General features: G+C 40.7%; 1 protein-coding gene across 1 annotated transcript in view; it reads left to right on the top strand.

The window, feature by feature from the left end:
• Positions 1-26,632, top strand: part of COG2 (component of oligomeric golgi complex 2) — a 206,207-nt gene that overhangs the window by 84,989 nt on the left and 94,586 nt on the right. The window contains exon 11 of the mRNA XM_053711176.1: positions 3,555-3,616. Coding sequence (XP_053567151.1) covers positions 3,555-3,616 — 62 coding nt within the window. The remainder of the gene's footprint in view (positions 1-3,554; positions 3,617-26,632) is intronic.

The raw sequence follows: 26,632 nt of genomic DNA, 5'->3' as shown, positions 1-26,632 counted from the left end.
CTAAGGGATCTGGAAGGGGGTGGGGGGTTGGTCTTGGGGGGGGGAAAGCTACACTACAGAAAAGGGACATTTTTTTTTAAAAAAAAGCATTTTTTTCACTAAACTGGGTACTGGCAGACAGCTGCCAGTACCCAAGATGGCGCACATTAAGTCAGAGGGGGAGGGTTAGAGAGCTGTTTGGTGGGGGATCAGTGAGGTTGGGGGCTAAGGGGGATCCTTACACAGAAGCATATGTAAATATGCTAACAAAAAATGCACAAAAAAGCCCAAATATACCTTTTATTTTAGTACTGGCAGAGTTTCTGCCAGTACTTAAGATGGCGGGGACATTTGTGGGGTAGGGGAGGGAAGAGAGATGTTTGGGAGGGATCAGGGGGTCTGATGTTTCAGGTGGGAGGCTGATCTTTACATTAAAGCTAAAATTAACCCTGCAAGCTCCCTACAAGCTACCTAATTAACCCCTTCACTGCTAGCCATAATACACGTGTGATGCGCAGCGCCATTTAGCAGCATTCTAATTACCAAAAAGCAACGCCAAAGTCATATATGTCTGCTATTTCTGAACAAAGGGGATCCCAGAGAAGCATTTACAACCATTTGTGCCATAATTGCACAAGCTGTTTGTAAATTATTTCAGTGAGAAACCTAAAATTGTGAAACATTTTACGTTTTTTTTAATTTGATCGCATGTGGCGGTGAAATGGTGGCATGAAATATACCAAAATGGGCCTAGATCAATACTTGGGGTTGTCTACTACACTACACTAAAGCTAAAATTACCCCAAAAAGCTCCTTACATGCTCCCTAATTAACCCCTTCACTGCTGGGCATAATACACGTGTGGTGCGCAGTGGCATTTAGCGGCCTTCTAATTACCAAAAAGCAATGCCAAAGCCATATATGTCTGCTATTTCTGAACAAAGGGGATCCCAGAGAAGAATTTACAACCATTTATGGCATAATTGCACAAGCAGTTTGTAAATAATTTCAGTGAGAAACTGAAAGTTTGTGAAAAAATTTGTGAAAAAGTGAACAATTTTTTGTATTTGATCGCATTTGGCGGTGAAATGGTGGCATGAAATATACCAAAATGGGCCTAGATCAATAATTTGGGATGTCTTCTAAAAAAAAATATATACATGTCAATGGATATTCAGGGATTCCTGAAAGATATTTGTGTTCTAATGTAACTAGCGTTAATTTTGAAAAATAAATGGTTTGAAAATAGCAAAGTGCTACTTGTATTTATGGCCCTATAAGTTACAAAAAAAGCAAAGAAGATGTAAACATTGGGTATTTCTAAACTCAGGACAAAATTTAGAAACAATTTAGCATGGGTGTTTTTTGGTGGTTGTAGATATGTAACAGATTTTGGGGTTCAAAGTTAGAAAAAGTGTGTTTTTTTCCATTTTTCCTCATATTTTATAATTTTTTTTATAGTAAATGATAAGATATGATGAAAATAATGGTATTTTTAGAAAGTCCATTTAATGGCGAGAAAAACGGTATATAATATGTGTGAGTACAGTAAATGAGTAAGAGGAAAATTTCAGCTAAACACAAACACCGCAGAAATGTAAAAATAGCCTTGGTCCCAAACGGACAGAAAATGGAAAAGTGCTCTGGTCACTAAGGGGTTAAAATAAAAACACTTTTATTTTCCAATGTCCAATAAAAAATGATAAACAGAAATCCTTTTTGATAATAGTCCAGATCAGGGACAGAAATAGGTGAGCAGATGAAATATAGTATATTTCTTTAAATCCGGTAGTGAGTTTTTTTTATCAGGGCTGGTGCAAAAACAGCTTGCTGATAAAAATTAGTGATATTGTGGTATAGGATGCTGTAAGTACAGCTGGAGGTAAATTCCTTGTGGTGGTTTTGAGCTCTGAAAAGCTCCCAGAGTTCAGGTGGATAAGTTGGTGTTTATGGTGGAAAACCGTAATAAATAGTTACATGAACTGCTGTAAATACAGCTAGATGATGATTCCTTGTGGTATATACTGTATATACGAGTATATCGTCAAGATGAATCCCTACGACCGATAACAGAGAACCCTTGAAAAGATGAAAAATAGGCGGTACTCTCTTCACATCCCTCTGACAAACACTGTACTCTGAGAGGAATTGGGCTTCAGAATGCTTAGAAGCGCTTATCATAGAAGAAATCATAAAAATCAAGCACAAACTTACTTCACCACCTCCACAGGAGGCAAAGTTTGTAAAACTGAATTGTGGGTGTGGTGAGGGGTGTATTTATAGGCATTTTGAGGTTTGGGAAACTTTGCCCCTCCTGGTAGGATTGTATATCCCATACGTCACTAGCTCTTGCCAATTACATGAAAGAAAAACCTTTATGTTCAATTGCCTTTAAGGGAACAAAAGTTGCCGTGTGAAAGGCGTCTTACAGATAATCACTGCCTTCTAAGTCAGAGGAATGTGCATAAATGTTATGTGCGTGTGTGTATATATGTATGTATGTGTATGTATATATGTATGTGTATATATATGTATGTGTATATATATATATATATATATATATATATATATGTGTATATATATATATATATATACACACACAGTGGATATAAAAAGTCTACACACCTCCCAGACCAATTTTCTTCTCGTCTTTTCATCATTTTTGGAGGGACATCCAGTTCTTGGTAATGTCACTGTTGCACCATATTTTCTTCACTTGATGATGACTGTCTTCACTGTGTTTCATGGTATATCTAATGCCTTGGAAATTCTTTTGTACCCTTCTCCTGACTGATACCTTTTAACAATGAGATCCCTCTGATGCTTTAGAAGCTCTCTGCGGACCATGGCTTTTGCTGTGAGATGCGATAAAGAAAATTTCAGTAAAGACCCACTAGAGCAGCTGAACTTTATTTGGGGTTAATCAGAGGCACTTTAAATGATGGCGGGTGTATGCTGACTCCTATTTAACATGATTTTGAATGTGATTGCTTAATTCTGATCACAGCTACATCCCCAGTTATAAGAGGGTGTGCACACTTATGCAACCACAATATTTTAGTTTTTTTAGTTTTCTTCCCTCCACCTAAAAGATGTGTTTGTTTTTTCAATTGAGTTGTACAGTTTATAGGTCACATTAAAGGTGAAAAAAATTCTGAAATGATTTATCTTTGTCTCATTTTTTTTACATCATAGAAACCTGACATTTTAACAGTGGTGTGTAGACTTTTTATATCCACTGTATATGCAAAATCTCAGGTTTTTTGCTTCAAATACGGTTTTAACACAGCTATCTTTTAACAAGATTATTGCAACAACATTGTGTTGTTGCAATAATCCTGTTAAGGGATCGCTGTGCTAAAACCGTATTTGAAGCAAGAAACCTGAGATTTTGCATATCTAATTTGCATATCTTACCCAGAATCCTCTGGTGCATTGGTAACAATGTATGTGGAGTTTTACTGGGGAATCGTAAGCGGGGTACTTGCCTAGATGTGCTAATTTTCTATGCAAAAATATATTTAGATATTATATATATATCATTTTTTTTTTTTATTTTTTTTTTTTTTATAAAGATTTAAGGAAATTGCAGGACGTCTGGAGTCAGCATTTCTGGGTGGCTTACAAGATGCACCAGGTCAGTATGTTTTTAGTACTAGAAAGCATAAATAATGTTAAACATGGTATTTAAACATGCTTTAAAGGCATAGTCTAGGCCAAAATAAACTTTCATGATTCAGATAAGGCATGTAATTTTAAACAATTTTCCAATTTACTTTTATCACCAATTTTGCTTTGTTCTCTTGGTATTCTTAGTTGAAAGCTTAACCTAGGAAGTTCATATGCTAATTTCTTAGACCTTGAAGGCCACCTCTTTTCAGAATGCATTTTAACAGTTTTTCACCACTAGAGGGTGTTAGTTCATGTGTTTCATATAGATAACACTGTGCTCGTGCACGTGAAGTTATCTGTGAACAGGCACTGATTGGCTAAACTGCAAGTCTGTCAAAAGAACTGAAATAAAGGGGCCGTTTGCAGAGGCTTAGATACAAGATCATCACAGAGGTTAAAAGTATATTAATATAACTGTTGGTTATGCAAAACTGAGGAATGGGTAATAAAGGGATTATCTATCTTTTAAAACAATAAAAATTCTGGTGTAGACTGTCCCTTTAAATAAGTGGAGTTTCTTAAAACTTTTTTAATGGACCTAGTTGTTCAGAAGTTGTCTACAAAAGTTCTAGATTATGCTTCCTTTGAATATAGTAGTTTCCTTTTGATTATATTAATTATGTAGGGTAAATTAATCTGAGTAGATAGTGCATACTGAACGGATGGATTATGCTTGAGAAAGCATAAAAGAGGTGAGAGATATAGTTAATTAGTATTAAAATGAATTACATTAAAATGTCCAAATTGCCATATATAAACAAGTTAAAAACAAATATCATGCTTACATGTATTTACATAGCAATTGTAATATACTATTGTGCAAAAGTTTTAGGGAAGTGTGAATAAAATGGTGTAAAGTAAAAATGCTATAAAAAAAATAGAAATCTTAATAGTTTATTTTTATTAATCAACAAAATGCAATGTGAGTGAACAGAAGAAAAGTCTAAAACAAATATTTGGTGTGACCAACCTTTTTCTTTAAAACAGCATCAATTCTTCTAGTTACACTTGCACACAGTTTTGAAAGGAACTTGACAGGTAGGTTGTTCCAAACATCTTAGAGAACTAATTACAGTTTGTCACAGATACCAGACAGCTAAGGCTACTCCCACTCTCCCTACAACCTCACCCCTGTTGTTTCTCAGTGGTTTTGGGCTCCTCAGAGCAACCACTATCTCTGGAAGCTTTGTTTACTTGTTTTGTGAAGAGCTGGTGTATGACCAGAAAAACCCTCCTAGGCTGGCCGGGCTCCTGGATCTCCCGGTCGGCAACAGGAAAGCAGGACACCCGCTAACTTTACCCCTGGTCGCTCCAGCAGCCCTTTACCCCAGAGCTCCGCTCTTTTAGGGATTGGTAGCCCCTAGGGAGGACAAGAGCTGGGGGAATTGTCGGAGGGGAGCTCCTTTTGGAACCGGGGGTTTTGGACACCCCTACCCCCCATAACTTCAACGGACTGTAACTCCGGTCCCCAGTAACGAATCATGCTGATTTTTGGACTGTGGCATCTGGGGACCGAGAGCTTTAAAATTGCCGCTCCACCAGGATCACCCCGAAACCGCCACCCCTAGGTACTGGGATTATGTGGGACTGTGGCTCCTATGGAGGTGCCGGCTGTCTGGAGGGGCGGGAAAATTGTGGGATTGTCCTTTGTCTTATCAAGATGAGATGTGTGTATAAAAGGAGTGTGTGTTTTCAATAAAATCAGTTCTTATTTCACCTGAATGCTAGTCTGTCTAGTCATTTAGGTGGGCTCCTGCTAGAATCACTTTCCTGGGCTACATAGCAGCCTGTTCTTGGCAGAGGTAGGACCCTCAGACAGAGCTACCCAGTCTGGGTAGCTGGAGTCTGCCACAGTGTGGGACCCTAAATACTGGTGCTGTCAGGCATCAGGGGTGGCTACAGGCTGTGGTCACTTGCCAGCTACATAGCTGCAGTCGACAGGGAGGAAGCAGGACCTGTTTGGCAGAGCTACCCAGTCGGGGTATCCGGGGTATCCGTCACACAGTTCTTCTGTTGATTTAGGCAACCTTGGTTGCTTCTGTCTCCTTATATCATCCCAGGCAGACTTGATGATGTTGAGATCAGGGATCTGTGGGGGTCATACAATCACTTCTAGGACTCCTTGTTCTTCTTTATGGTGAAGATAGTTCTTAATGACTTTGGTTGTTTGTTTGGGGTCGTTGTCATGATGCAGAATAAATTTGGGGACAATCAGATGCCCCCACAATGGAATTGCATTATGTATAAGTATCTGCCTGTACTTCTCAGCAGTAGACAGTAGATGAGTGAACCAGGGTCCCACTGGTTTCTGCAATTCTGAGCTGATGGTACTTCTGGACATCTTCATGCTGGCATTGTTTTTTCATTTGCTGCACTACTGTAAGTTCCCATGGCAGACCACTGTGTTCATTGTCCTCAGAACTGCCTGTTTGTGCTTCTTCAGAACAGCTTGGGTAGCACATCTGGATACTCCTGTCTGCTTTAAAATTTCTAGAGGTATATGGCTGCACCTCACTGACGAGGCCCACATTAGGCCAAAACGTACGTCTGGGGTTTTGCTGCTTCTCTTGTTCAGAGAGGTATTGCCTGGTATTTCGGGGCTGGACTGTACTGTGAAGTCAGGATCAGACTGATATGCTTCAGGGAAGTTCTTCTCTGTGAAAGGCACAAGTTGAGCAAAAAGAGGCTGCTTCTTGGGTGGTAACTTGCCATAGAACAAGCTATTATGCTATTGTTCGTTCCCAGGTTGAGCGCTTCTCTCTTTTTATGTATGCAAATTATGACACTTGGGGAAGTCTCCCTAAGTGTGATGCGGGAATCCAGACGTGGACCCGTTGCTCAGTGTGCCTACAGGGATATGGCTGTACCTCACTGACGAGGCCCACATTAGGTCAAAACGTACATCTGGGGTTTTGCCGTTTCTCTCGTTCAGAGAGGGATTGCCTGGTATTTCGGGGCTGGACTGTACTGTGAAGTCAGGATCAGACTGATATGCTTCAGGAAAGTTCTTCTCTGTGAAAGGCACAAGTTGAGCAAAAAGAGGTTGCTTCTTGGGTGGTAACTAGCCATAGAACAAGCTATTATGCTATTGTTCGTTCCCAGGTTGAGCGCTTCTCTCTTTTTATGTATGCTTTAAAATTTCTGCCTGGGACGGACATTGCTGATGCAGTAATAACTAGCTTTTGTCTTGTTGTCGTGCTCAATCTCGCCATGGTGTATAACTTTTGAGATTAAACTGTCTTCAGCAACCTTACAGTTTGGCTGTTCCTCACCCAGTGTTATTCCTCCTACACAGCTGTTTTAGTTAATGATTGTGTTTCAGTCTACATATTAAATTGATGATCATTAGCAATTGTTTGGTATACTTGTTTAATCATGCGCCTGACTATATGCCTAAAAAATCTATGACTTTGAAGAATTGAAGAATTTTGAAGGTAAAGGGTGGTCATGGCAAATATTGATTTGATTTAGATTTTTATTCTGTTAACTCACTTTAAATTTTCTTAATTGATAAAAATAAACTTTTAACATTTCTATTTTTGAAAGCATTCTTATTTTACAGCATTTTTTCAAAACTACCTAAAACTTTTGCTTCAAACCATGCAGTATATGTAGTCCAAGCTGGGTCCCAGAGTAGTGAATTTAAGCACACTGTGTGGACCCCAGGACTTGACCCACTGTAGTAGTTTGAGAAGTCTTGTAGTCTGGTGTGCAACAGATCTGGCAAAGACTATACCAAGGAATATCCAGGAGAGTAGTTGAACAAACAGAGATTGCAACAAACGGGCAGAGTCAGTACAAGGAACATTCCAGACGATTAGTCAGGTGCCAGACAAAATGGTCACAACAGACATGCGAGTCCAGCAATATCAACAACCAGAAGAGTAGTCAAGAAGAGCAAAGATTCGGCAGCAAACAAGAAGCAGCACACATTAGAAAGCGTTTCTAACAAACAGGAAACATGGACACGTCTTGTGTAAGTTTATAGGGAACTAATGTGTAATAATGTAATACCTTCAAAAATGATGTTGGGAAGTAGCCAGCCTTTAATTGCAATATTTTTTACATCATATTTTGTGTGTTCCAAAGGTAAATGCTATCACAGCTCTTCGGTTTAAACAAAAAAATCTTTCCGTCCTTTCTTATTTCCTTGTTCTGTTCCATCACTGCATAAATAGGTTTGTTCTGTTCGAATTGTTGTTTCATCAACCACTAGGATGTTTAATTTATTTTCCCTAAACAAGAAGGCATATTCAGGTTAATGATACTCTGGACTATTTATTTCACTCTCTCATAGAACCATATTCTCTATTGGTCTCTATATATTTTCACAGATACTGGAGCAGGCAGAAACTCCTCCCATTAGTCTAAATTGGATTATGGTATACAGCGCTTAGTGTTTATTTTTTAAAAATGAAAATTTGACTCTCAATACAAGTCTAGTCACCCCTGAGTATTTTTTCCTGATCCCATGCTAGTTACTTTTATAAGAACTTCCATTACACAGAGGACTTGAGGTGTTTTCCCTTGGTATTGCCTAGAGCCCAGCGACTGATTCTAAGGATTGAGTGGGTGGAGTTTGGCCACTGAAAAGCAATTTCAGTAAACCAATTGTCAATTTCTTTTAAATTATTATTATTAATTATTTCTGAAACATAAATTAAATATATAGACGTCTTCTGAGGATAAACTTGGTTGAAAATGTATTTGATATAATGAAAACCCAAAGCCTAAATGTCTGGGTGGATAATGAACCTGTTGTAATACAGTACAATATTTTCAACATAATATAAAATACAAGAGTACACTGTACATTTTAAAAGCATAATTAAAGGGACATTAAACACTTTGAGATGGTAATATAAAATGATAAATTGTATATATAAAACAGCTCTGCAATATACTTTCATTATTTATTTTGTCCTCTTTGCCTGTAATTCCATTCTGAAATTGTGAGCTTTTCAGTTCCTGTTAGAAATGGAAGTGCAGAACACTGTTAAATCCAGCACAACCATTGGCTGCACACTCTAGTGACCTATTTATAACTGTCCCTAATTGGCCACAGCAGAGAAGGTAACACAAGTTACAACATGGCAGCTCCCAGTGTTTTATAGACACTAAAACTTTACACTTATTTTGTCACTTTTTAAACAACTAATGAAACTTTAAAAAATACATCTACATGTTAGTCATGGACTAATCTTTTCTTTGAATGCATCATTCTATCTAGAATGTATTTAGTGTTTAATGTCCCTTTAAGTATAAATCATCAACCCCTAAAAACATACATAACAATCTACAATAGTATACATAAAATAACAATATCCAAACTCAGCATATTATATTTTTATATATATATATATATATATATATATATATATATATATATATATATAAAGTGGTATTAGTACATTTTTATTAGTGATATTATTAAAAATTAAAATTTCGTCTTCTATGTGAGCAGTATATATTATTCTATCAAAGTTCATTTTACGCATAAATGAAACTTATACGATATGAAAGAAATCCATAATAGTGAAGCACATTGCTTTCAGAGTAAAGCACTGTTATGATCTAATCCCAAATACAGTCTGACACTCTATGCAAAACTGTTATGTAATATTTATGTACTATATTTTATGTAGTGGTTGTTTTGTGTATCCTATCATTTGTGCCCAGGATAAGTCTGAGGCTAATGAATGATTTGTGACGCAGTATTGTCACAAAGTGTTTGGGATGCTACATCTTGCATTTTGCTAAGCTTTTTCATGTTCCCTGCCATTTTTAGCATGTTAAAGGACCAGTCAACACATTAGATTTGCATAATCAACAAATGCAAGATCACAAGACAATGCAATAGCACTTAGTCTGAACTTCAAATGAGTAGTAGATTTCTCTTGTTAAGTGTATCCAGTCCACGGATCATCCATTACTTATGGGATATTCTCCTTCCCAACAGGAAGTTGCAAGAGGATCACCCACAGCAGAGCTGCTATATAGCTCCTCCCCTAACTGCCATATCCAGTCATTCTCTTGCAACCCTCAACAAAGATGGAGGTCGTAAGAGGAGAGTGGTGTTTTATACTTAGTTTATTCCTTCAATCAAAAGTTTGTTATTTTTAAATGGTACCGGAGTGTGCTGTTTATCTCAGGCAGTATTTAGAAGAAGAATCTGCCTGCATTTTCTATGATCTTAGCAGAAGTAACTAAGATCCATGGCTGTTCTCACATATTCAGAGGAGTGAGGTAACTTCAGAGAGGGAATGGCGTGCAGGTTTTCCTGCAATAAGGTATGTGCAGTTAATATTTTTCTAGGGATGGAATTTGCTAGAAAATGCTGCTTATACCGGATTAATGTAAGTAAAGCCTTAAATGCAGTGATAGCTACTGGTATCAGGCTTATTAACAGAGATACATACTCTTATAAAAGTGTAATATAAAACGTTTGCTGGCATGTTAATCGTTTTTATATATGTTTGGTGACAAAACTTATTGGGGCCTAGTTTTTTTCCACATGGCTGGTTTGATTTCTGCCTAGAGACAGTTTCCTGAAGCTTTCCACTGTTGCAATATGAGTGGGAAGGGCCTATTTTAGTGCTTTTCTGTGCAGCTAAAAATACTGACAGACATTCAGCTTCCCTCTGCATGATACAGGACATCTCTGAAGGGCTCAAAAGGCTTCAAAGTCGTGTTTGAGGAGGGTAACAATCACTGTAGACTGTGGCAGTTGTGACTGTGTTTAAAAAACGTTTTTGTCATTTATTATTCTGTTTTTGTTATTAAGGGGTTAATCATCCATTTGCAAGTGGGTGCAATGCTCTGCTGACTTGTTACATACACTGTAAAAATTTTGTTAGTGTAACTGCCTTTTTTCACTGTTATTTCAAATTTTGTCAAAATGTGTTTCTCTTAAAGGCACAGTACCGTTTTTTATATTGCTTGTTAACTTGCTTTAAAGTGTTTTCCAAGCTTGCTAGTCTCATTGCTAGTCTGTACAAACATGTCTGACACAGAGGATACTTGTTCATTATGTTTAAAAGCCATGGTGGAGCCCCATAGGAGAATGTGTACTAAATGTATTGATTTCACCTTAAACAGTAAAGATCAGTCTTTAACTATAAAAGAATTGTCACCAGAGGGGTCTGTCAAGGGGGAAGTTATGCCGACTAACTCTCCCCACGTGTCGGACCATTCGCCTCCCGCTCAAGGGACGCACGCTAATATGGCGCCAAGTACATCAGGGACGCCCATAGCGATTACTTTGCAGGACATGGCTGCAATCATGAATAATACCCTGTCAGAGGTATTATCCAGATTGCCTGAATTGAGAGGCAAGCGCGATAGCTCTGGGGTTAGACGAGATACAGAGCGCGTAGATGCTGTAAGAGCCATGTCTGATACTGCGTCACAATATGCAGAACCTGAGGACGGAGAGCTTCAGTCTGTGGGTGACGTCTCTAATTCGGGGAGACCTGATTCAGAGATTTCTAATTTTAAATTTAAGCTTGAGAACCTCCGTGTATTGCTTGGGGAGGTATTAGCTGCTCTGAATGACTGTAACACAATTGCAGTGCCAGAGAAATTGTGTAGACTGGATAAATACTATGCAGTGCCGGTGAGTACTGATGTTTTTCCAATACCTAAAAGGCTTACAGAAATTATTAGTAAGGAGTGGGATAGGCCCGGTGTGCCCTTTTCCCCACCTCCTATATTTAGAAAAATGTTTCCAATAGATGCCACTACACGGGACTTATGGCAGACTGTCCCTAAGGTGGAGGGAGCAGTTTCTACTTTAGCAAAGCGTACCACTATCCCGGTTGAGGACAGTTGTGCTTTTTCAGATCCAATGGATAAAAAATTAGAGGGTTACCTTAAGAAAATGTTTATTCAACAAGGTTTTATTTTACAGCCCCTTGCATGCATTGCGCCTGTCACTGCTGCGGCGGCATTCTGGTTTGAGGCCCTGGAAGAGGCCATCCATACAGCTCCATTGACTGAAATTGTTGACAAGCTTAGAACTCTTAAGCTAGCTAACTCATTTGTTTCTGATGCCATTGTTCATTTGACTAAACTAACGGCTAAGAATTCCGGATTCGCCATCCAGGCGCGTAGGGCGCTATGGCTCAAATCCTGGTCAGCTGATGTGACTTCAAAGTCTAAATTACTCAATATTCCTTTCAAGGGGCAGACCTTATTCGGGCCTGGTTTGAAAGAAATTATTGCTGACATTACTAGAGGTAAGGGTCATAACCTTCCTCAGGACAGGGCCAAATCAAAGGCCAAACAGTCTAATTTTCGTGCCTTTCAAATTCCAAGGCAGGTGCAGCATCAACTTCCTCCGCTTCAAGACAAGAGGGAACTTTTGCTCAATCTAAGCAGGCCTGGAAACCTTAACCAGTCCTGGAACAAAGGCAAGCAGGCCAGAAAGCCTGCTGCTGCCTCTAAGACAGCATGAAGGAACGGCCCCCTATCCGGCGACGGATCTAGTAGGGGGCAGACTTTTTCTCTTCGCCCAGGCATGGGCAAGAGATGTTCAGGATCCCTGGGCGTTGGAGATCATATCTCAGGGATATCTTCTGGACTTCAAAGCTTCCCCTCCACAAGGGAGATTTCATCTTTCAAGGTTATCTGCAAATCAGATAAAGAAAGAGGCATTCCTACACTGTGTGCAAGACCTCCTAGTAATGGGAGTGATCCATCCAGTTCCGCGGACGGAACAAGGACAGGGTTTTTATTCAAATCTGTTTGTGGTTCCCAAAAAAGAGGGAACCTTCAGACCTATTTTGGATCTAAAGATCTTAAACAAATTCCTCAGAGTTCCATCATTCAAAATGGAAACTATTCGGACCATCCTACCCATGATCCAAGAGGGTCAGTACATGACCACAGTGGACTTAAAGGATGCCTACCTTCACATACCGATTCACAAAGATCATCATTGGTTCCTAAGGTTTGCCTTTCCAGACAGGCATTACCAATTTGTAGCTCTTCCCTTCGGGTTGGCTACAGCCCAGAGAATCTTTACGAAGGTTCTGGGCTCACTTCTGGCGGTTTGCCTTTCTAGACAGGCATTACCAATTTGTAGCTCTTCCTTTCGGGTTGGCTACAGCCCAGAGAATCTTTACGAAGGTTCTGGGCTCACTTCTGGCGGTTCTAAGACCGCGAGGCATAGCGGTGGCTCCGTATCTAGACGACATCCTGATACAGGCGTCAAACTTTCAAATTGCCAAGTCTCATACAGAGATAGTTCTGGCATTTCTGAGATCGCACGGGTGGAAAGTGAACGAGTAAAAGAGTTCTCTATCCCCACTCACAAGAGTCTCCTTCTTAGGGACTCTTATAGATTCTGTAGAGATGAAAATTTACCTGACGGAGTCCAGGTTATCAAAGCTTCTAAATGCTTGCCGTATTTTTCAGTGGCTCAGTGTATGGAGGTGATCGGCTTAATGGTAGCGGCAATGGACATAGTGCCATTTGCGCGCCTACATCTCAGACCGCTGCAATTATGCATGCTAAGTCAGTGGAATGGGGATTACACAGATTTGTCCCCTCTGCTAAATCTGGATCAAGAGACCAGAGATTCTCTTCTCTGGTGGTTGTCTCGGGTCCACCTGTCCGAGGGTATGACCTTTCGCAGGCCAGATTGGACAATTGTAACAACAGATGCCAGTCTTCTAGGTTGGGGTGCAGTCTGGAACTCCCTGAAGGCATAGGGATCGTGGACTCAGGAGGAGAAACTCCTTCCGATAAATATTCTGGAGTTAAGAGCAATATTCAATGCTCTTCTGGCTTGGCCTCAGTTAGCAACACTGAGGTTCATCAGATTTCAGTCGGACAATATCACGACTGTGGCTTACATCAACCATCAAGGGGGAACCAGGAGTTCCCAAGCGATGTTAGAAGTTTCAAAAATAATTCGCTGGGCAGAGACTCACTCTTGCCACCTGTCAGCAATCCATATCCCAGGCGCGGAGAACTGGGAGGCGGATTTTCTAAGTCGTCAGACTTTTCACCCGGGGGAGTGGGAACTCCATCCGGAGGTGTTTGCTCAGTTGATTCATCGTTGGGGCAAACCAGAGTTGGATCTCATGGCGTCTCACCAGAACGCCAAGCTTCCTTGTTACGGATCCAGGTCCAGGGACCCAGAAGCGACGCTGATAGATGCTCTAGCAGCGCCTTGGTTCTTCAACCTGGCTTATGTGTTTCCACCGTTTCCTCTGCTCCCTCAACTGATTGCCAAAATCAAATAGGAGAAAGCATTGGTGATTCTAATAGCGCCTGCGTGGCCACGCAGGACCTGGTATGCAGACCTAGTGGACATGTCATCCTTTCCACCATGGACTCTGCCTCTAAGACAGGAACTTCTAATACAAGGTCCTTTCAATCATCCAAATCTAATTTCTCTGAGACTGACTGCATGGAGATTGAACGCTTGATTCTATCAAAGCGTGGCTTCTCTGAGTCAGTCATTGATACCTTTAATACAGGCACGAAAGCCTGTTACCAGGAAAATCTATCACAAGATATGGCGTACATATCTTTACTGGTGTGAATCCAAGAATTACTCATGGAGTAAGGTTAGGATTCCTAGGATATTGTCCTTTCTCCAAGAGGGTTTGGACAAAGGATTATCAGCTAGTTCCTTAAAGGGACAGATTTCTGCTCTGTCTATTCTTTTGCACAAGCGTCTGGCAGAAGTTCCAGACGTCCAGGCATTTTGTCAGGCTTTGGTTAGAATTAAGCCTGTGTTTAAACCTGTTGCTCCCCCATGGAGCTTAAACTTGGTTCTTAAAGTTCTTTCAGGAGTTCCGTTTGAACCCCTTCATTCCATTGATATTAAGCTTTTATCTTGGAAAGTTCTGTTTTTGATGGCTAGTTCCTCGGCTCGGAGAGTCTCTGAGCTATCTGCCTTACAATGTGATTCTCCTTATCTGATTTTTCATGCAGATAAGGTAGTTCTGCGTACCAAACCTGGGTTTTTACCTAAGGTGGTTTCTAACAAGAATATCAATCAAGAGATTGTTGTTCCATCATTGTGTCCTAATCCTTCTTCAAAGAAGGAATGTCTTTTACATAATCTGGACGTAGACCGTGCATTGAAGTTTTACTTACAAGCTACTAAAGATTTTCGTCAAACATCTTCCCTGTTTGTTGTTTATTCTGGACAGAGGAGAGGTCAAAAAGCTTCGGCAACCTCTCTTTCCTTTTGGCTTCGGAGTATTATACGTCTAGCCTATGAGACTGCTGGACAGCAGCCCCCTGAAAGAATTACAGCTCATTCTACTAGAGCTGTGGCTTCCACCTGGGCCTTTAAAAATGAGGCCTCTGTTGAACAGATTTGCAAGGCCGCGACTTGGTCTTCGCTTCACACTTTTTCAAAATTTTACAGATTTGATACTTTTGCTTCTTCGGAGGCTGTTTTTGGGAGAAAGGTTCTTCAGGCAGTGGTTCCTTCCGCTTAATCCCTGCCTTGTCCCTCCCATCATCCGTGTACTTTAGCTTTGGTATTGGTATCCCATAAGTAATGGATGATCCGTGGACTGGATACACTTAACAAGAGAAAACATAATTTATGCTTACCTGATAAATTTATTTCTCTTGTAGTGTATCCAGTCCACGGCCCGCCCTGTCATTTTAAGGCAGGTCTAAAATTGTATTAAACTACAGTCACCACTACACCCTATGCTTTCTCCTTTCTCTGTTTGTTTCGGTCGAATGACTGGATATGGCAGTTAGGGGAGGAGCTATATAGCAGCTCTGCTGTGGGTGATCCTCTTGCAACTTCCTGTTGGGAAGGAGAATATCCCATAAGTAATGGATGATCTGTGGACTGGATACACTACAAGAGAAATAAATTTATCAGGTAAGCATAAATTATGTTTTTTTTATAACATATTTCAAAGTTATGTATATTTCCACTCCCCTTGTACCATGTGATAGCAATCAGCCAATCACAAATGCATATATGTATAGTCTGTGAATTTTTGCACATGCTCAGTAGGATCTGGTGGCTTAAAAATTGTAAATATAAAAGACTGTGCACATTTTTTTTAATGGAAGTAAATTGGAAAGTTGTTTAAAATTACATGCTGTATCTGAGTCATGAAAATTTAATTTAACCTGAGTGTCCCTTTAAATGGCTACTCTGCCATTTACTCATGTTTGTGGCAGGATAGGCCAAAGTGATTAGATTCTATTAAATAGGTACGGACTGTCCTTTTTCAGTGACTTGGCTTCAAAGTTATCTCTTCTAATCAACTGTTATGATACATAACCATTTTTTGCTGCCTATACAGACCTTAAACTGCAAGAATTAACAAGTAGGTTATGGAATCCTTGATTCTCAAGAGTAAACTCTTCTCATGTAATAAAGTGATTTGTTTTTCTGAATTCTCTAACATTTGTAACGGATAAATTGTTTTACATGATTGTATGCGATTTTCAGTAAATGAGAAAATACATTTTCCTTTTTTCTGTTATATATTCTGCTTACTTTAGTTTTCTACAAAATCAACCTGTATATGGGTATATCTGTTCTTCTGCACTTTCATTAACTTTTCCGTGGAAGATTGTTCTTTAACCGTTATGTGCTGCCATTCTCTCAGAATAGGAAAAATTTGTCTATTCCATCCTGGGATCAAAATTTGGTTTTGCATCTTTTTCCTTGGAACCATTTTATAAGATATCTTTAGGTTGCTCGTTTTTAAGACCATTTTATTTGGAGCATTGTTCATAGCAGGAAATATTTTAAGAGCTTGTTTGTGTAACTTCTAACGTTTTCTTTGTTTCTTTTAACCCTTTCATGACATAGGCAATTGTTCAAGTTCTGAACGTAAACGAAACCTTGAATTTCAGCTATATGCCTTTTCAACCATAATTTACCCCTTTCACATTAAGTGCACCCACACTAATTATATATTGTTTTTTAGAGGACAGATAGGGCTTTCTTTTGGCATAAAAGATTTATTTCTCAACTATAATTTTATATAAAAAAAATCAAAGTAAGTGTGAGAAATTAAGAAATTTGAAGCTTTCCAAATGATTTTATTGTGAATATCATCATCCTGATATATGTTACTGCAATAAAACACCCATACTTGTGTTAAGCGATGTCCCATGAGTATAACGATACCCCCCATGTACAGGTTTTCTGAGTTTTCTGGAATTTACAAGGCCCAACATACGGCCTACCCATTTACATAGAAATCTGGCACATTCATTTTCTGGGCTTAAGTTGCCTTTCATACATTATAGCAGCCCAGGAATGAAAATGACCCCATCATGGCATACCATTTACAAAAGTAGACACCCTAGGGTATTCCAAAAGGGCCATGTCACGTCTTTTTGTGAAGCCCCTTAGTCACAACACCTGGCCAAATGTAGTGGTCATTTTTGTTGTATGCGTTTTTTACACAAACACTGCACTTTGGCTGTTTCTGTCATCAAGCTTTTATGTTTTACTGCTATAAAACACACATATTTGTGTTTGTCAATGTCCTACGAGTACAACAGTACCCCCCATGTACAGGTTTCACGGGGTTTACAGGAGTTACTGGGCCAAATATGGGGTCTGCCCATTTCAGTCTTTATGCATGGAAATTTGGCACCTTAATTTTCTGTGCCTATGTCCTCTTTGAGACATTATAGCAGCCCAGGAATGAAAATTACCCCATCATGGCATACCATTTTCAAAAGAAGACACCCTAGGGTATTCCAAAAGGCCCATGTCACATATTTTTGTGAAGCCCCTTAGTCACAACACCTGGCCAAATGTAATGGTGATTTTTTTTGCATGCGTTTTTTGCACAAACACTGCACTTTGGCTGTCTCTGTCATCAACCTTTTATGTTTTGCAGCTATAAAACACACATATTAGTGTTTGTCAAGGTCCTACGAGTAAAACAGTACCCCCCATGTACAGGTTTTATGGGGTTTACAGAAGTTACAGGGCCAAATATGGGGTCTGCCCATTTCAGTTTTTCTGCATGGAAATTTGGCACCTTAATTTTCTGTGCCTATGTCCTCTTTAAGACGTTATAGCAGCCCAGGAATGAAAATTACCCCATCATGGCATACCATTTTCAAAAGAAGACACCCTAGGGTATTTCAAAAGGCCCATGTCACATATTTTTGTGAAGCCCCTTAGTCACAACACCTGGCCAAATGTAATGGTGATTTTTTTTGCATGCGTTTTTTGCACAAACACTGCACTTTGGCTGTCTCTGTCATCAACCTTTTATGTTTTGCTGCTATAAAACACACATATTAGTGTTTGTCAAGGTCCTACGAGTAAAACAGTACCCCCCATGTACAGGTTTTATGGGGTTTACAGAAGTTACAGGGCCAAATATGGGGTCTGCCCATTTCAGTTTTTATGCATGGAAATTTGGCACCTTAATTTTCTGTGCCTATGTCCTCTTTGAGACATTATAGCAGCCCAGGAATGAAAATTACCCCATCATGGCATACCATTTTCAAAAGAAGACACCCTAGGGTATTTCAAAAGGCCCATGTCACATATTTTTGTGAAGCCCCTTAGTCACAACACCTGGCCAAATGTAATGGTGATTTTTTTTGCATGCGTTTTTTGCACAAACACTGCACTTTGGCTATCTCTGTCATCAACCTTTTATGTTTTGCTGCTATAAAACACACATATTAGTGTTTGTCAAGGTCCTACGAGTAAAACAGTACCCCCCATGTACAGGTTTTATGGGGTTTACAGAAGTTACAGGGCCAAATATGGGGTCTGCCCATTTCAGTTTTTATGCATGGAAATTTGGCACCTTAATTTTCTGTGCCTATGTCCTCTTTAAGACGTTATAGCAGCCCAGGAATGAAAATTACCCCATCATGGCATACCATTTTCAAAAGAAGACACCCTAGGGTATTTCAAAAGGCCCATGTCACATATTTTTGTGAAGCCCCTTAGTCACAACCCCTTGTCAAATGTAATGGTGATTTTTTTTGCATGCGTTTTTTGCACAAACACTGCACTTTGGCTGTCTCTGTCATCAACCTTTTATGTTTTGCTGCTATAAAACACACATATTAGTGTTTGTCTAGGTCCTACGAGTAAAACAGTACCCCCCATGTACAGGTTTTATGGGGTTTACAGAAGTTACAGGGCCAAATATGGGGTCTGCCCATTTCAGTTTTTATGCATGGAAATTTGGCACCTTAATTTTCTGTGCCTATGTCCTCTTTGAGACATTATAGCAGCCCAGGAATGAAAATTACCCCATCATGGCATACCATTTTCAAAAGAAGACACCCTAGGGTATTTCAAAAGGCCCATGTCACATATTTTTGTGAAGCCCCTTAGTCACAACACCTGGCCAAATGTAGTGCTCCTTTTTTTTGTATGCGTTTTTTGCACAAACACTGCCCTTTGGCTGTTTCTGTCATCAACCTTTTATGTTTTGCTGCTATAAAACACACATATTTGTGTTTGTCAATGTCCTAAGAGTAAAACAGTACCCCCCATGTACAGGTTTTATGGGGTTTACAGATGTTACAGGGCCAAATATGGGATCTGCCCATTTACATAGAAAATTGGCACATTCATTTTATGGGCCTTTGTCCTCTTTGAGACATTATAGCAGCCCAGGAATGAAAATTACCCCATCGTGGCATACCATTTATAAAAGTAGACAACCCAGGGTATTGAAAAAGGACTATGTTTAGTCTTTGTTTGTAGCCACTTAGTCACAACATCTGGCCAAAGGTAATGTTCATATTTCAGTTTTAGTTTATCACAAAAACACTGCCTTTTTGCTGTTTATATCATCCTTTTATGTTTTACTGCTATAATACACCCATCTTTGTGTTCAGCGATGTCCCATGAGTACAACAATACCCCCTATGTACAGGTTTTCTCCAACATAGGTGTGTCCGGTCCACGGCGTCATCCTTACTTGTGGGATATTCTCTTCCCCAACAGGAAATGGCAAAGAGCCCAGCAAAGCTGGTCACATGATCCCTCCTAGGCTCCGCCTACCCCAGTCATTCTCTTTGCCGTTGTACAGGCAACATCTCCACGGAGATGGCTTAGAGTTTTTTTAGTGTTTAACTGTAGTTTTTATTATTCAATCAAGAGTTTGTTATTTTAAAATAGTGCTGGTATGTACTATTTACTCTGAAACAGAAAAGAGATGAAGATTTCTGTTTGTATGAGGAAAATGATTTTAGCAACCGTTACTAAAATCCATGGCTGTTCCACACAGGACTGTTGAGAGGAATTAACTTCAGTTGGGGGAACAGTGAGCAGTCTTTTGCTGCTTGAGGTATGACACATTCTAACAAGACGATGTAATGCTGGAAGCTGTCATTTTCCCTATGGGATCCGGTAAGCCATTTTTATTCAGACAGTAAATAAGGGCTTCACAAGGGTTTATTAAGACTGTAGACATTTTCTGGGCTAAATCGATCAAATTTACACATATTTAGCCTTGAGGAATCATTTAATCTGGGTATTTTTTGTAAAATAATATCGGCAGGCACTGTTTTAGACACTTTATTCTATAGGGGCTTTCCCTAATCATAGTCAGAGCCTCATTTTCGCGCCGGTATGGCGCACTTGTTTTTGAGAACAGCATGGCATGCAGCTGCATGTGTGTGGAGCTCTGATACATAGAAAAGTCTTTCTGAAGGCATCATTTGGTATCGTATTCCCCTTTGGGCTTGGTTGGGTCTCAGCAAAGCAGATTCCAGGGATTGTAAAGGGGTTAAATATAAAAACGGCTCCGGTTCCGTTATTTTAAGGGTTAAAGCTTCCAAATTTGGTGTGCAATACTTTTAAGGCTTTAAGACACTGTGGTGAAATTTTGGTGAATTTTGAACAATTCCTTCATACTTTTTCGCAATTGCAGTAATAAAGTGTGTTCAGTTTAAAATTTAAAGTGACAGTAACGGTTTTATTTTAAAACGTTTTTTGTGCTTTGTTATCAAGTTTATGCCTGTTTAACATGTCTGAACTACCAGATAGATTGTGTTCTGACTGTGGGGAAGCCAAGGTTCCTTCTCATTTAAATAGATGTGATTTATGTCATAAAAAATTTAGTAAAAATGATGCCCAAGATGATTCCTCAAGTGAGGGGAGTAAGCATGGTACTGCATCATCCCCTCCTTCGTCTACACCAGTCTTGCCCATACAGGAGGCCCCTAGTACATCTAGCGCGCCAATACTCCTTACTATGCAACAATTAACGGCTGTAATGGATAATTCTATCAAAAACATTTTAGCCAATATGCCCACTTATCAGCGAAAGCGCGACTGCTCTGTTTTAGAAAATACTGAAGAGCATGAGGACGCTGATGATATTGTTTCTGAAGGGCCCCTACACCAGTCTGAGGGGGCCAGAGAGGTTTTGTCTGAGGGAGAAATTTCAGATTCAGGAAAAATTTCTCAACAAGCTGAACCTGATGTGATTACTTTTAAATTTAAGTTGGAACATCTCCGCGCTCTGCTTAAGGAGGTGTTATCCAATTTGGATGATTGTGATTATCTGGTCATTCCAGAAACACTATGTAAAATGGACAAGTTCCTAGAGGCCCCGGGGCCCCCCGAAGCTTTTCCTATATCCAAGCGGGTGGCGTACATTGTTAATAAAGAATGGGACAGGCCCGGTATACCTTTCGTACCTCCCCCCATATTTAAAAAATTGTTTCCTATAGTCGACCCCAGAAAGGACTTATGGCAGACAGTCCCCAAGGTCGAGGGGGCGGTTTCTACTCTAAACAAGCGCGCCACTATGCCCATAGATGATAGTTGTGCTTTCCAAGATCCTATGGATAAAAAATTAGAAGGTTTGCTAAAAAAGATGTTTGTTCAGCAAGGTTACCTTCTACAACCAATTGCATGCATTGTCCCTGTCACTACAGCCGCGTGTTTCTGGTTCGATGAGCTAGAAAAGGCGATTATTAGTAATTCTTCTTCTTATGAGGAGATTATGGACAGAATTCGTGCTCTTAAATTGGCTAATTCTTTCACCCTAGACGCCACCTTGCAATTGGCTAGGTTAGCGGCGAAAAATTCTGGGTTTGCTATTGTGGCGCGCAGAGCGCTTTGGTTAAAATCTTGGTCAGCGGATGCGTCTTCCAAGAACAAATTGCTTGACATTCCTTTCAAGGGGAAAACACTGTTTGGCCCTGACTTGAAAGAGATTATCTCTGATATCGCTGGGGGCAAGGGCCACGCCCTTCCTCAGGATAGGTCTTTCAAGGCCAAAAATAAACCGAATTTTCGTCCCTTTCGCAGAAACGGACCAGCCCCAAGTGCTACGTCCTCTAAGCAGGAGGGTAATACTTCTCAAGCCAATCCAGCCTGGAGACCTATGCAAGGCTGGAACAAAGGAAAGCAGGCCAAGAAACCTGCCACTGCTCCCAAGACAGCATGAGATGCGGGCCCCCGATCCGGGACCGGATTTGGTGGGGGGCAGACTCTCTCTCTTCACTCAGGCTTGGGCAAGAGATGTTCTGGATCCTTGGGCGCTAGAAATAGTCTCCCAAGGTTATCTTCTGGAAGTGATTCATCCTGTTCCATTAAGAGAACGAGGGATGGGGTTCTACTCCAATCTGTTCGTAGTTCCCAAAAAAGAGGGAACGTTCAGACCAATCTTAGATCTCAAGATCCTAAACAAGTTTCTCAAGGTTCCATCGTCCAAAATGGAAACCATTCGAACAATCCTTCCATCCAAGAAGGTCAATTCTTGACCACGGTGGATTTAAAGGATGCGTATCTACATATTCCTGTCCACAAGGAACATCATCGGTTCCTAAGGTTCGCATTCCTGGACAAGCATTACCAGTTCGTGGCGCTTCCTTTCGGATTAGCCACTGCTCCAAGGATTTTCTCAAAGGTACTAGGGTCCCTTCTGGCGGTGCTAAGACCAAGGGGCATTGCTGTAGTACCTTACTTGGACGACATTCTGATTCAAGCGTCGTCCCTTCCTCAAGCAAAGGCTCACACGGACATAGTCCTGGCCTTTCTCAGATCTCACGGATGGAAAGTGAACGTGGAAAAGAGTTCTCTATCTCCGTCGACAAGAGTTCCCTTCTTGGGAACAATAATAGACTCCTTAGAAATGAGGATTTTTCTGACAGAGACCAGAAAAACAAAACTTCTAAACTCTTGTCGGATACTTCATTCCGTTCCTCTTCCTTCCATAGCGCAGTGCATGGAAGTGATAGGTTTGATGGTAGCGGCAATGGACATAGTTCCTTTTGCGCGCATTCATCTAAGACCATTACAACTGTGTATGCTCAGTCAGTGGAATGGGGACTATACAGACTTGTCTCCGAAGATACAAGTAAATCAGAGGACCAGAGACTCACTCCGTTGGTGGCTGTCCCTGGACAACCTGTCACAAGGGGTGACCTCCCGCAGACCAGAGTGGGTCATTGTCACGACCGACGCCAGCCTGATGGGCTGGGGCGCGGTCTGGGGATCCCTGAAAGCTCAGGGTCTTTGGTCTCGGGAAGAATCTCTTCTACCGATAAATATTCTGGAACTGAGAGCGATATTCAATGCTCTCAAGGCTTGGCCTCAGCTAGCGAGGGCCAAGTTCATACGGTTTCAATCAGACAACATGACGACTGTTGCGTACATCAACCATCAGGGGGGAACAAGGAGTTCCCTGGCGATGGAAGAAGTGACCAGAATCATTCAATGGGCGGAGACTCGCTCCTGCCACCTGTCTGCAATCCACATCCCAGGAGTGGAAAATTGGGAAGCGGATTTTCTGAGTCGTCAGACATTGCATCCGGGGGAGTGGGAACTCCATCCGGAAATCTTTGCCCAAATCACTCAACTGTGGGGCATTCCAGACATGGATCTGATGGCCTCTCGTCAGAACTTCAAGGTTCCTTGCTACGGGTCCAGATCCAGGGATCCCAAGGCGACTCTAGTAGATGCACTAGTAGCACCTTGGACCTTCAAACTAGCCTATGTATTCCCGCCGTTTCCTCTCATCCCCAGGCTGGTAGCCAGGATCAATCAGGAGAGGGCGTCGGTGATCTTGATAGCTCCTGCGTGGCCACGCAGGACTTGGTATGCAGATCTGGTGAATATGTCATCGGCTCCACCATGGAAGCTACCTTTGAGACGAGACCTTCTTGTTCAAGGTCCGTTCGAACATCCGAATCTGGTCCCACTCCAGCTGACTGCTTGGAGATTGAACGCTTGATCTTATCAAAGCGAGGGTTCTCAGATTCTGTTATTGATACTCTTGTTCAGGCCAGAAAGCCTGTAACTAGAAAAATTTACCACAAAATTTGGAAAAAATATATCTGTTGGTGTGAATCTAAAGGATTCCCTTGGGACAAGGTTAAGATTCCTAAGAGTCTATCCTTCCTTCGAGAAGGATTGGAAAAAGGATTATCTGCAAGTTCCTTGATGGGACAGATTTCTGCCTTGTCTGTGTTACTTCACAAAAAGCTGGCAGCTGTGCCAGATGTTCAAGCCTTTGTTCAGGCTCTGGTTAGAATCAAGCCTGTTTACAAACCTTTGACTCCTCCTTGGAGTCTCAACTTAGTTCTTTCAGTTCTTCAGGGGGTTCCGTTTGAACCCTTACATTCCGTTGATATTAAGTTATTATCTTGGAAAGTTTTGTTTTTGGTTGCAATTTCTTCTGCTAGAAGAGTTTCAGAATTATCTGCTCTGCAGTGTTCTCCTCCTTATCTGGTGTTCCATGCAGATAAGGTGGTTTTACGTACTAACCTGGTTTTCTTCCAAAAGTTGTTTCTAACAAAAACATTAACCAGGAGATAGTCGTGCCTTCTCTGTGTCCGAAACCAGTTTCGAAGAAGGAACGTTTGTTGCACAATTTGGATGTTGTTCGCGCTCTAAAATTCTATTTAGATGCTACAAAGGATTTTAGACAAACATCTTCCTTGTTTGTTGTTTATTCTGGTAAAAGGAGAGGTCAAAAAGCAACTTCTACCTCTCTCTCTTTTTGGATTAAAAGCATCATCAGATTGGCTTACGAGACTGCCGGACGGCAGCCTCCTGAAAGGATCACAGCTCCTTCCACTAGGGCTGTGGCTTCCACATGGGCCTTCAAGAACGAGGCTTCTGTTGATCAGATATGTAGGGCAGCGACTTGGTCTTCACTGCACACTTTTACCAAATTTTACAAGTTTGATACTTTTGCTTCTTCTGAGGCTATTTTTGGGAGAAAGGTTTTGCAAGCCGTGGTGCCTTCCATTTAGGTGACCTGATTTGCTCCCTCCCTTCATCCGTGTCCTAAAGCTTTGGTATTGGTTCCCACAAGTAAGGATGACGCCGTGGACCGGACACACCTATGTTGGAGAAAACAGAATTTATGTTTACCTGATAAATTGCTTTCTCCAACGGTGTGTCCGGTCCACGGCCCGCCCTGGTTTTTTAATCAGGTCTGATAATTTATTTTCTTTAACTACAGTCACCACGGTATCATATGGTTTCTCCTATGCAAATATTCCTCCTTAACGTCGGTCGAATGACTGGGGTAGGCGGAGCCTAGGAGGGATCATGTGACCAGCTTTGCTGGGCTCTTTGCCATTTCCTGTTGGGGAAGAGAATATCCCACAAGTAAGGATGACGCCGTGGACCGGACACACCGTTGGAGAAAGCAATTTATCAGGTAAACATAAATTCTGTTTTATGTGGTTTTAGGAAGTTACAGTGCCCAATATAGGGTCTGCCAATTTGCATGGAAATTGGGCATATTGATTTTATGGACCTTTGTTGCCTTTGAGACAGTAGGGCAGCGCAGGAATGAAAATTACCCCACCATGGCATACCATTTGCAAAAGTAGACAACCCAGGGTATTAAAAAAGGACTATGTTTAGTCTTTTTTTGTAGCCACTTAGTCACAAAACCTGGTCAAATTTAGTGGTCATATTTTTTTATTTGCTTTTTTCACACAGACTTTGCATGTTTTCTATTTAGATCAACATCATTATATTTTTTACTGCTATAATACACCCATATCTGTGTTCAGTGATCTCCCATGAGTGCAACAATACCCCCTATGCACAGGTTTTATGTGGTTTTAGGAAGTTACAGGGCCCAATATAGGGTCTGCATAGAAATTTGGCACATTGATTTTCTGGCCCTATGTTGCCTTTGAGACAGTATGGCAGCCCAGGAATGAAAATTACCCCCCTCATGACATACCATTTGCAAAAGTAGATAACTCAGGATATTCTAAAAGGAGTATTTTAGTTGTTTTGTATAACTTATAATGGCCTTAGAGTGGATGGGCTTAACTTATAAAGGGACAGGACAAGGTCAGGGGATTTATGAAGTTAGGAATACAGAATAATAAAATAAAATAAATTAGGAACACATACAGATTGCTTTCAAATTAAAAGTTTAACTCTGTGTGATATATTCGAAAGCAATCAGTGATACAGAGGCCAGGTTGAGAGGGGCAGTCAGGGCAATGGTAACTAGAATCCCTCCTCCCTCCTTTTTTATAGCAGACTCTGCATCTTTTCTGGGGTGTTAATTTGCAGGCAGTGGGGGGGATCCTAGTGGGAAAATGCCTGCCACAGAGTCGCTCAACATTTTCAGATTGAACAGTGGGAGGATTAGGGGTCTGGTTAAACAAAATATCAGATGTTACATTTAACACAAATTCCAAAAAAGTATAAGTTTTCCCTGTGCCTGTTTTTTTGTACAGCACATATGCATTATATACTGCGATCTGCATAATATAAAAGGCTACTTTTTTGTACCAAGTTCTAGTTTTTCTTTGAATTAGATATGGCTGCAGGCACCGGTCAGCTAAATCTACCCCCCCCATGTTTTTGTTGTACTCCACAATGCACTTTGGCTTTCGGATCTGTGCAGATCTTCCCTTCACAGACACTGGCACTGTAGCTTCATCGTGCATTGTGGAGAGCATGTACACATCTTTTTTATCAGTGTACCGAAGGGCCAGTAGCTCATTGTGGCGTAAAGCTGACGTTGTGCCCCTACTTTTTTTTCCATAT

This window comes from Bombina bombina, chromosome 4 (genome assembly GCF_027579735.1).
Source record: "Bombina bombina isolate aBomBom1 chromosome 4, aBomBom1.pri, whole genome shotgun sequence".
In the NCBI taxonomy this organism is placed as follows: domain Eukaryota; kingdom Metazoa; phylum Chordata; class Amphibia; order Anura; family Bombinatoridae; genus Bombina; species Bombina bombina.
This window is presented reverse-complemented; position numbering and strand designations above follow the sequence as displayed.